This window comes from Diuraphis noxia, unplaced genomic scaffold (assembly GCF_037042655.1).
Source record: "Diuraphis noxia isolate RWA-SAM2 unplaced genomic scaffold, SU_Dnox_SAM2 contig0001, whole genome shotgun sequence".
Lineage (NCBI taxonomy): Eukaryota > Metazoa > Arthropoda > Insecta > Hemiptera > Aphididae > Diuraphis > Diuraphis noxia.
In genome coordinates this window covers 5,993,896-6,004,712 of record NW_028301711.1, presented here as the reverse complement: position 1 = coordinate 6,004,712, position 10,817 = coordinate 5,993,896, and the positions used below count along the sequence as shown (strand labels likewise).

Here is a 10,817-nt window from a genome sequence, read left to right as displayed (position 1 = left end):
TTTTAACGTGATATTATATTTAAATTAAATTGTATTACAAAATATTGGTTTCTCTTTGCTTATGTTATTTATTCTAGTATAAAGTTTAAACTAGTTGTTTTCTGTTTTATATAAATTGGTTGATAAAAAATGAAAGTTAAAATTGTATGTTATCTGTCTTTTAAAATACCTGGGACAACTAGCCCCAAGCCTTGTGACAACCAACCCTTATAAGGGGCTGGTTGTCACAATTGTAATGTTTAAAAAATATAAAAAAAAATTGAGGTTAACTTGAAAACTAGTGTTTGTTTTTTTTACAAGAAGTGTCTAAGATAATATATTTCATTATGAACTTACCATGAACAAACAAAAGATTTTTTATAAAACATTGAAATGTCAAAATTGTGACAACCATACCCGGTCTCCCCTATACCTCTAATTGCTATAATAGTTGGAGCAACATAACCAAGGTAACAGGATCCAAAGGTGGCATAACTTTAATGTATTCTTCCAAAAAATTCCATTTGTTTGAACATTTCTTCTTAAATCCTGAGTTTTCAGTAGAATGACATATTGATAGTTGTGTTTGCATTGGTTTTGACTGTTTTGACACACTGTTAGAAGTAGATTTCTCTATTTTATATGCCTTTTATTCAGTCATCAAACCCGGATGCACATGCTATGAAAATATTCTAAAGTATTATTTTATTTAAATTTAAATTATTACGTAAAATCAGTTATACTGGTAGGTAATATAGACTATAGCAGAACCTACACTAGTGCCTTTAGATAAGTATATTGGACTTATGTTATTTCTATATACATAAAATATAATTACGTTTTTTATAGGTATTCGAGGTGGACTTACACAAGCCAGCATGCGGTATGCAAAACCAAATAATGAAAAAACACCTGTTTATAACCCATCAGACCCCAAATCATGGCTTGTTTATCAGGACTGTAAGTTTATTTATAAATAATAATTATTCAGTTAAATACACTTTTTAAACTTTAGGTAACAATCTTTATGGCTGTGCAATGAGCAGATTCATGCCTTATGGCGACTTCAAGTGGGTTAAACCATCACTCGACGGATTAAACGATTTGACCGAGAATTCTCCCATAGGGCGGATGTACGAGGTTGATATTGTTTATCCAAAAGAACTGCACGATAAACATAATGACTTGCCATTTCTTCCGCAAAATAGCATACCACCAGGTTCAAAAGTTCGCAAACTCATGGCCACATTCGAACCTAAAAAAAATTATATTGTTCACTATCGTAATCTCCAGCAAGCCTTAAGCAATGGTCTCATAGTTGAAAAAGTAAACTGCGTATTTCAATTTTATATTATATTATAAACGTTTAACTTTTATATATTCCAGGTGCATAGAGTAGTTCAATTCAAGCAATCGCCATGGCTTGAGACGTATATAGCTTTAAATACTGAAATGAGAAAGAACGCTAAGAATGGTTTTGAGAAGGATTTCTTTAAACTTTTGAACAATTCTTTGTTTGGTATTTTATTAAAAAATTCTAATTCTAACTATTTTTATTAATTTTCTTTTTGCTATCATCTAGGAAAAACGATGGAAACGTACGTAAGCATTTAAATATAAAGCTTGTGTCTAGTGAACGCCGTTTGCAGAAATTAATAAATCGATCGACGTTTAAATATTGCACCACGTATTCCGAAAACTTGAACGCTGTCTCGCTAGAGAATAAAATTATTGAATTTTGCAAGCCTATTTATATAGGTAATAAACACTTTTAATTTAGTATCAATAACTATATTTTAATATGTATAATTTTAAACCGGTTTTGCAGTGTTGGAAATTTCCAAGACCTTAATGTATGATTATGATTATAGCGTAATGCAGGCACATTATGGTGATAAGATTGAGCTCATGTATACGGATACAGGTGAATATTTTTAAAGTAATATCGTGTTCATGCATATTAATTTGTGTTATTTTAGATTCACTGGTATACTATGTTCAAACCGATGATTTTTATGAAGACTTAATGAATAATTCCTTCTTACTTGACCGGATGGATACTTCGGATTTACCGATAGACCATCCATGCCATATTGCCGAACGAAAAAAAATTCCTGGACTGTTTTCTGATGAGACAAAGGGCGCGGTTATGACAGAGTTTTGTGCACTGCGCGCAAAGTCTTACGCGTATAAGATCAATGAAAAGGAGAAGATCAAGGCTAAAGGAATTCGAAGACATGTAGTAAAGAACCATATGAACTTTAATGATCATTATCGATGTCTGTTTGGTGATAAAAGCTTGAAGGTAAAGACAGATAATGTCTCTATCCGCTCGTTCAAACATAAATTGAAAACAATTAAATCAAGCAAACTAACGTATAAAAGCTTTGACGACAAGAGAGTTATACTTGAGGATAAAGTACATACACTGGCCCATGGTCACTATCGTATTAAGCAAGTTATAATAAAAAATATTGTTTATAGTTATTTTATTTAAAAAATGTTTATAGGGAGGCTGAAACAGATGAACAATTAGGAGTACGGATGGATGAGATTTGATATTAAATGTTATGCATATAATTGTAGTAAAAATACTTTTTATTTTTTAAAATTGTATATAATGTAAACTATATGTAAATCAATTAAAACTGTATATTATGTAAAAAATAATTTAATCTATATATATATAAACTGTATATAATGTAAATCGATTGAAACTGAATATACATTTAATTTATACATGATAGAAAAAAGTTATAATCTTAAACATTATTAACATACCATTTTTTTAATGCAAATACTTTATACAATGTACATTGTTTTGGATTGAAATCCTTATGAAAAATACAGCATGGTAGTGTTTCTCCGTTCAATTGACAAAGCCGTGGACATTCCAAATTTCCAAAGTTGAATACTGTGGCATGTGGCATAAACTCGTTGATAATCTGTTGTTTTTGAGAGCCCTTAACGTAAATTCTATCGAATTTTAACGATTGAAATATTTTCTGTATTTCTCCATACTCTACATCACCATATTCCAACGTTAAACCGTGATATAAACGCTTCAGCCAACTGTTTACGCTTCGAATTTTTGCATCTTGTTTTAACGATGTATGTTTAAATATCCAGTGTTGGTTGGACTATGTTTCAGTATCTATTATTGACATTTCTTTGATAAAGTACTTGTTGTTGACTCCTAGAATGCACTGGACGTCCAAGATAGCCGACGACATATTTTTAGATGAATTAGTTTTTATAATAATTTGTTGTACCGAACAGATTCACTTCTGAACTACCACTGAAACTAATTTTTAATATCATTCTTATTGATCCATGAATTGTGAGAATCGTCAAACCCCACCCACTTGACATATATCTGATTCCCCCTCTTACGCACAATTTTTTCGATTAAATAATAATTAGGAAAATTTGTTTTAGATATCTCTTCGTTATAAAAACAACCAGCTATTGGATCATCATTATAATCACGTAAGTGATAAGTTGGTGGTATTGTTTTGTTTATTTTCGCTATTGTGAATATTTCTGTTGACCAGTTGGGTAAATACCCTTTTGTGAAACTCCTTTGTGAGTGCTTATTCGTACTTTATCACCAACACGAAATTTTACTTTTCCATTGGTGATTGCCCGTTGCTTCAATGTCACTAGTGAAGGATTTTCGTCTGCCTGCAACGGCGTCATCCCGTGCGTTCTATGTCTTGTATTGTTATAATTATCAATCAGCATGGGTAAAATTGATATCCATTTATGTGAACCCAGAGCAGTAAACTCTCTATACATGTTTGTTTTTAAAGTTCGATTAAACCTTTCGACAAAACAGGCTTTCGTCGTAGAATATGTGCTATACTTTTTTATATTATGCTTAGTCATTAACATGTCAAACTTTGAATTATAAAATTCTTTGCCATTATCTACTTGCAACAGTTTGGGCGACCTATCTACAAGTATTGTAGACATGGCTTTGGTCACTTCACACCCTGTTTTTGTTTTCAATGGTACGGCCCAGGCGAATTTCGTAAAACAATCAATCACACAGAGAATATAATTATATCCTTTGTTTTTCTTTGAAAGTGGAATCATCTCGACCAAGTCAGCCTGCCACAAATCGTTTTTTCCATACACATTTACTCTTCGCCTCGTATAATTTTTCCTAGCCGGTCTGTGAAGTTCGATAGCTATGTTGCGTTTATACATTTGGTATTTTCCTTGTTATACCAGATTCGTACAGTTCTTCAAAAATAGATAATATTTCGTTTGAAACCCCAGTGTTTCCAGCAGATTGAGAGCCTAAAAGAAGTCGCAACCTATCAACCAGCTCATTTGGGTCATTCCAATATACTAAATTATGTGTTTGTAATTTCACACCCATTCCCGATGGAAATAGCTTGCGAATAATTTGTGTATATTTTGTACCACCTTTCTTAATTTTTGCACCGTCCTGTGTCAAATGTGCTGAAGTTTGTATTAGTATTTCTTTATATGTATTTAAATCATTATCAGTATATTGCATTGGATATCTGAAACATAATAACTCAACAAGTCCAGGCGTTAGCTGATAAGACGTATCTTTGATAATTATTGCGTTGTTTTTGAATTTTACTTCTTCTTGACCTAACTTGCTTTTTCCATTAGAATATTTTTTTGGACCATATATTTTATCTTTTTCCTCTTCTTCTAATGTACGAAAAAATTCAGACTGGCTATCGAATGCTATATATGGGGTACCTTCAGCTATAATTTCATTATTACCGGCTTCGGAATTTTGTAATTTGTTCAACGGTTCGATTATTGATTTAAATGTTTGCGTTACATAAGATTTAATATCAGCTTCACCTCTTTTCAATGCTTCAAATTTACGTTTAATGTTTTTCTTGGCAATAACTAATTCGTTCAACACTGCACTTCTGTCTTCCATGGTTGAGAATGAACTACATTGTTTTATACAACGACAAATGTGTCGAAACCGTGTCGATACCGTCCGTTGTCACGTTCACAGTCTTTACTTATCACGACGAAATTAAATCTCCCCCTACTCCAACACAAAGTACAAAACTCTTTAAATTCAGAATAGTTCATATCACCCGAACAGTGTTCCATATAAACGTGTTTTAAATTAGTCTCGTCTTGCTTGAATAATATAATCATGTTGCTATTATCTCGAATAAGTTGATTGTGCTAGATAGAACACGTCGATATTGTTGTGTCTACAACGCGTGTAGTAAGAACGTACGATATTTTGATTTTCACATAAAATATCGTCAAATATAAAAACAGAATCTGGTAATGCTTTTTCTGGTGGGATAACCTCGCCGTTTTCGTGAAATGTGAATAACTGAACGCCCTCTACATCTTTTAAAATTTCACAAAGCATTTTATATTTAGGTTGATCGAGTGTTTTCGAGTATATATAAACGTTGTGAAAACGTATACCATTGATGTTAGTCAATAAAGCATAAATCAAATTTGTCTTGCCGCATCCGGAAGGCCCGACTACTAAAGCACGACAAGTATTCGGTAAAAGCTTCCCATGCCTCGATTGGAGACTCGTAGGCGGGTCGACATTTTCCACTGTGAGTTTTATTTCTTGATCTACAAACTTCATTATAAATACTTGTGTAATCTCTGTAATCTAATCATTACACGATGTCACCCGTTCGAAGAAACAACAAGAATAAAGGCGGAGGTATCGTGAACACTCTTATAAACAAATTACCATTTGAACTTCATTTACCGGGTAATTATAAACCATACAACACACATAACATTCAATATAATCAACTCATAATTTTAGGTTATCAGTACTGCGGCCCAGGTACAAAATTGAAAAAACGATTAGATCGCGGCGATAAAGGTATCAACCCCCTAGACTCGTTGTGTAAAGAACACGATATCGCTTATGATCACAGCAACTCTTTGACTGATCGTCAAAAAGCAGATTATATATTAGAAAACCAGGCTTGGAATAGATTCAAGTCAAAAGACTCTAATTTAAAAGAAAAGGCAGCAGCGTGGTTGGTCACTACTGGCATGAAGGCAAAACGAAAAATGGGTGCTGGATGTGGATTCAACGCAGCAGTCAAGGCAGCTAAAAATGTATTAAAAAAAAATATGAAAGAAAAAAACATGATGAAATTAACAAAAAAATGTTTTGTGGCAGCTAAAAAAATATTTCTTAAAAACAGCAAGAAAGCTCGGGTATCTCGTGTTATACCTTTACCGAAAACTGGAGGAATGTTACCACTGATACCAATTTTTGCCGGTTTATCCGCACTCGGAGCGCTGACGGGGGGTATTGCTAACGTCGTAAAGACCGTTATCGAATTCAATAGAAATGAACCTACACATTTGGGCAGAGGTTTATACCTCGCCCCTAATAAAGGTGGCTCGTATAAGATCGAGAAAGGTAAAGGACTATATCTCTCTTCACAAGGAGGTAGTTCGTATAAAAGAAAGGGAGTCCATAAATCTGTGAAGAAAACCGTAAAAAGGAAAAAAAACTAATTACTACGTTACCCAAAAGAGCTTTGTACGATTATGAAATTATAAAACACGCGCACATAATGAAAATACCTCATTTCATCGGAGTGTTTTTCAGAGATAGGTTACCTAAACGTCCTAAGCATAAAGAATCGGCTGTAATCAATTTGGACGTTGAAAAAAGTACCGGAACTCATTGGGTAGCGTATAAGAAAATCGGAAAACAAGTAGAATATTACGACAGTTTTGGAAATCTACCACCACCACTGAACTACAATCGTACCTCAGCGGATGTAAAATACAATATAATTACACTAGGCATCAACGATATAACACATATAATTGTGGTCATTTGTGTTTGAAATTTTTATCATGTACACGATAACATTAAACGGTAATTCCAGCGAAATGTCTTGTGATATTTTCCCCGCGTTAGAAGTACAAAATACTTCTCAGCTGTGTCTTTTAAGCCTGCAAACACATAATTCTATACCAAACGTAGAACCGGATTGCAATACAATAGGTTTTCACGATTCACTCGGAAAATGTGTGACTGTGACTATACCTACGGGATCGTACGAAATAATTAACTTGAGTCGATGATTCAAAAACTATTACCGAATCATGTTACTTTGTTTCAACTCAAGGCCGATGGTAGCACATTGAAATGCTCAATGACGTGTAGTCATGATGTTGATTTCACTATTGAACATAATATATCGAAAATATTAGGGTTTGAGAATAAAGTTTATTCTGCCAAGACACTACACGAATCTGAACGGATAGTCAACATAATGAAAGTTAACTGTATAAAAATAGATTGCAATCTAATTTCTGGTTCATTCAGTAATGGTATACCGAGCCAGACTATACACGAGTTTTTCCCTTCTTCACCGCCTGGACATAAAATCATAGAAGTCCCAAAACATCTAGTTTTCTACCGGCTTAATTCTTCGTCTATAAGTAAAGTGAATATAGTACTAAGAGATCAAGATAATAATTTGATCAATTTAAGATGGGAGCCAATCACAGTTCGTATACAAATTAAACATTAAAATGGCAATTTAGTTCAACAGCTATATAAAAGAAATGCTATCAAGAGTCGCTACAGTTCTACTAACAAGATTAATACGTCGAGACGTACGCCGATTGTAAAGAAACTAACAAAGAACAATCTATCATTTCTACGGTCTTTAAAAGTTCTATAATCATGGATGACATGTATTTGGACGTGGCCGGCGGATATGAAGATGAATGCAAAATAACTCAAATGCAGTACCACTCTTTCCTCCCCTATTCTTCAACAGCTTTATCCAATAACGACGAAATTAGAATATCCATTCAAAATATGGACCGCTTACACTCTCCCCTGCGAGAGCTATCTCTATATTGAAGGTAAATTAAATATACCGGCAGATATTGCATCATATGCGAACGAAATTAATTTTACAAATAATGGTTTGGCGTTTTTGTTTTCTGAATCCGGTATGAAATTAACGGTGTTGAAATACAAAAATTAAAATCTCCTGGAATATCATCGAGTCTTAAAGGGTTTTGCTCACACACACCGAATGAATTGAACAATCTAAAAAATGCTGCTTGGGACGTAGAAATGAATGCCAGTGAAAATAAAAATTTCACGTTAAATAACAAATTTGCTGGTTGTATCCCGCTCAAACACTTGTTTGGATTTTGTGAAGATTATAAAAAAATACTACTCAACTGCAACCAACAAATCATTTTAAACAGATCGTCTACGGACTCTGATGCGTTGTACGTTTCCGAGACCACTGCGAATGACAATAAAGAAAAACTCAAAAAAGTAGTGATTGAGCTGAGTAAAATTATTTGGAAGATGCCGGTTATCAGGGTGAGTGACAAAGAAAAAAATAAAACTATTAAAAGTATTAGACTCTCGTAAACAACTTTCGTGTGCGTTCAGAAATTGGACTTGTGCGAATATCCGGTTCTCCCTCAGAACACTTCTCATTCATGGACGGTTAAATCGAGCAGTTTGCTCGAGAAACCCAGATTTGCATTAATTGGCTTTCAAACAGATCGAAAAATAATTTATTTAATCGTCTGGACGATTCCATCACTGTTACCTGAAAAACCTTAAAATACATCTAAATTCTGAAGTGTATCGATACGAAGATTTCCGTTCAGATTTCACAAACAACGTTACGGCCATTTTATATAAAGCATATACAGATTTCCAAAAATCATACTACGATAGAGAATATAGTGAGCCTCTACTGTCAAAAACCATTTTTGAACAATACGTACCAATCATAGTCGTAGATTTATCACGACAAAACGACAACGTAAAATCGGTCGACTGTTGATTTACGCATCGAGTTCGAAACAGGCAAAGCCATTCCAGCGAAGACTGCAGCTTATTGTCTCATTTTACACGATCAAATTATAACTTATAACCCTTTTAATGGTGATGTAAGGAAATTGTAAATAGTTTGTAAATAAAAATACTTTTTTTAAATATCACGTTGTTTTTTATTATCATCGACCAAAGTCACAATAAAAATGTAAGTATAAAATATTACATTTTTTTTTTTTTTATTAATGTACCAAAGTCACAATAAAATATTACATAATTAATTATTTTCCAAAACTCAATCTACGCTTGCTATTTTCCTTTCACGTGCTACGAATGCTCTTGTCTTAGGTCTGCTGACTTCAGGCTAAAAAAAAAGTTTTTGTTTAGTATAAAATAATATGCAAAAATATGTTTGTATTACCTCAATTTTTGCCGAATAAGATAACCAGCCTCTTGCTAATTGTTTGAGTGCTTTGATTTTCAAATCTGCTATTAAGCCAGTACCTGCGACTGGAATACATTCTTTCAGTTTCCTAACTTCAATGCGGTTCAAATAATCTTCAACATCGGTTATGGCTGTATCTTTAGATAACGACATTTCCTTTCCGAGAAACATTGAAATCTTACATGCCTGATCCAATGCAGTGGGCCGTGTGTACATTGTTTTCATCTGAATAACTTCTTCAATGGCACCACTTAACTGTAAGATCCTTGCAACATTCCCTTTTGTCAACTGCACATTCTGGTCTTGAAGCAAACATTTGATTGACAGTATGTTGCATCCGTTGTATGGTTCTATTGACATCAATTTAAACTCCTCTAACAGTAAGTGTGATGGCAGCAAAAAATTGGCGTTTTTAAGAACTACATTTAGAGATTCATATAATCCCACACTAATTTCACGCACTGAGAGTTACTTGAAATACATATGATACAATTAAACATAAAATCAGGATCTAACCCTATATTTATAAAAATATTGTCATCTACGAAAAAAGTTGAACAGTCGATAAGTTTACTAACCATTATGATTGATTATACGCACAAATTGTTAATAACTCGAAGAGCGGATAACGACTGACTTGTTCTATGCTCGTGTCACACGTTTTATGCAGTGCTGCCCTGTGGAGCGGGGATTAATCCCTACTCTATCATATATGGTGGGGATAGGGGATATGTATAACGAAATGAATAAAACACATGTTATGATATAAAGAATATTTATTATCATCATTAATAAGATATTATTAATTATAAAATTAATTTCGTATTCCTCTGAGTTGATTGAGACTTGCCGTCTGTTTAGTCAAACAAAGATGGTGGGGATGGTGAAAATCTGTTAAAGTAAGTCGGACCATCGTTCTCGTCAACAGCCTGTAATAAAAATTTATCAATATCCGTTTATCAAGTAAATAATGTGTGTATTACCATAGGTTTGATTTTCCGAATTGGTGCCCTCGTTGGTAAACTCGAACGTGTTGAAAAGTATTCTCGAAACCCCCTTTCCTCGTCAGCACCCTAAAAATAAAATAACGGTTAACTCGAGAAAAATATTTTTTTTTAATTTTTAAATTACCCGTGACTGTGATAAATCGTTTTCGTCATGTATAATCGACGGTGACAAAATTGAGTATCTTGGTGGCAATATGTCAACGTTAAAAGCTTCCGTTTTATTCTGTAATAAAAATAAGTAATCATGATACAATAGTATATTGTGTGGCAAGGGCGGGAAGTGAGCCATTTCAGTCGCGGGCGTCGTGTGCGAAGATATTATATTATATTATATTATATTATATTATATTATAATATTATATTCGCACAAGACTGAAATGGCCTTCCCGCGCGAGACACACATACTATTTTTTGTCACGCCCCTGCGTTCATGGAAAAGGTTATGCAGGGATCTATGCAACAATTATAGACTATTCTACAAAAACAATTTCATGGAAGACATTTACTAACGCATCGTTCGACGCACTTATCTAGGAACAGTGCAAATTAAATATGT

At 33.5% G+C, this 10,817-nt stretch overlaps 2 protein-coding genes and 1 pseudogene across 4 annotated transcripts; 2 read left to right on the top strand and 1 right to left on the bottom strand.

The window, feature by feature from the left end:
* The first annotated feature begins 830 nt into the window (after positions 1-830).
* On the top strand, positions 831-2,686 carry LOC149059337 (uncharacterized). Of its 2 annotated transcripts, XM_089227109.1 has the most exons (5): positions 831-939; positions 995-1,305; positions 1,366-1,498; positions 1,562-1,737; positions 1,808-1,903. In XM_089227109.1, the coding sequence occupies exons 1-4, from the start codon at positions 858-860 to the stop codon at positions 1,591-1,593; spliced, it is 558 nt and encodes a 185-aa protein (XP_089083235.1). In that variant the 5' UTR covers positions 831-857; the 3' UTR covers positions 1,594-1,737; positions 1,808-1,903. The 2 variants fall into 2 exon arrangements, with proteins under 2 accessions (XP_089083235.1, XP_089083228.1); XM_089227102.1 differs by lacking the exons at positions 831-939; positions 995-1,305; positions 1,366-1,498 and adding exons at positions 1,959-2,433; positions 2,490-2,686.
* A 75-nt stretch (positions 2,687-2,761) lies between these two features.
* Positions 2,762-6,726, top strand: LOC149059336 (uncharacterized). Its single transcript, XM_089227160.1, has 2 exons — positions 2,762-5,731; positions 5,789-6,726. Exons 1-2 carry the CDS (start codon positions 5,641-5,643, stop codon positions 6,496-6,498), a joined length of 801 nt encoding a protein of 266 aa, XP_089083286.1. The 5' UTR covers positions 2,762-5,640; the 3' UTR covers positions 6,499-6,726.
* A 2,378-nt stretch (positions 6,727-9,104) lies between these two features.
* Positions 9,105-9,835, bottom strand: LOC149059335 (uncharacterized; annotated as a pseudogene). Its single transcript, XR_016190963.1, has 2 exons — positions 9,231-9,835; positions 9,105-9,173 (listed from the first exon to the last, which is right to left on the bottom strand). The product of XR_016190963.1 is annotated as an uncharacterized LOC149059335 (transcript).
* Between the last annotated feature and the right edge of the window lie 982 nt (positions 9,836-10,817).

Coding starts and splice junctions, on each gene's coding strand:
- LOC149059337 (XM_089227102.1), top strand. CDS start 1,831: ATGTATGATTATGATTATAGCGTAATGCAGGCACATTATGGTGATAAG. Junction 1,904..1,958: donor GCTCATGTATACGGATACAG/GTGAATATTTTT, acceptor GTGTTATTTTAG/ATTCACTGGTATACTATGTT. Junction 2,434..2,489: donor CATGGTCACTATCGTATTAA/GCAAGTTATAAT, acceptor AAATGTTTATAG/GGAGGCTGAAACAGATGAAC.
- LOC149059336 (XM_089227160.1), top strand. CDS start 5,641: ATGTCACCCGTTCGAAGAAACAACAAGAATAAAGGCGGAGGTATCGTG. Junction 5,732..5,788: donor ATTTGAACTTCATTTACCGG/GTAATTATAAAC, acceptor TCATAATTTTAG/GTTATCAGTACTGCGGCCCA.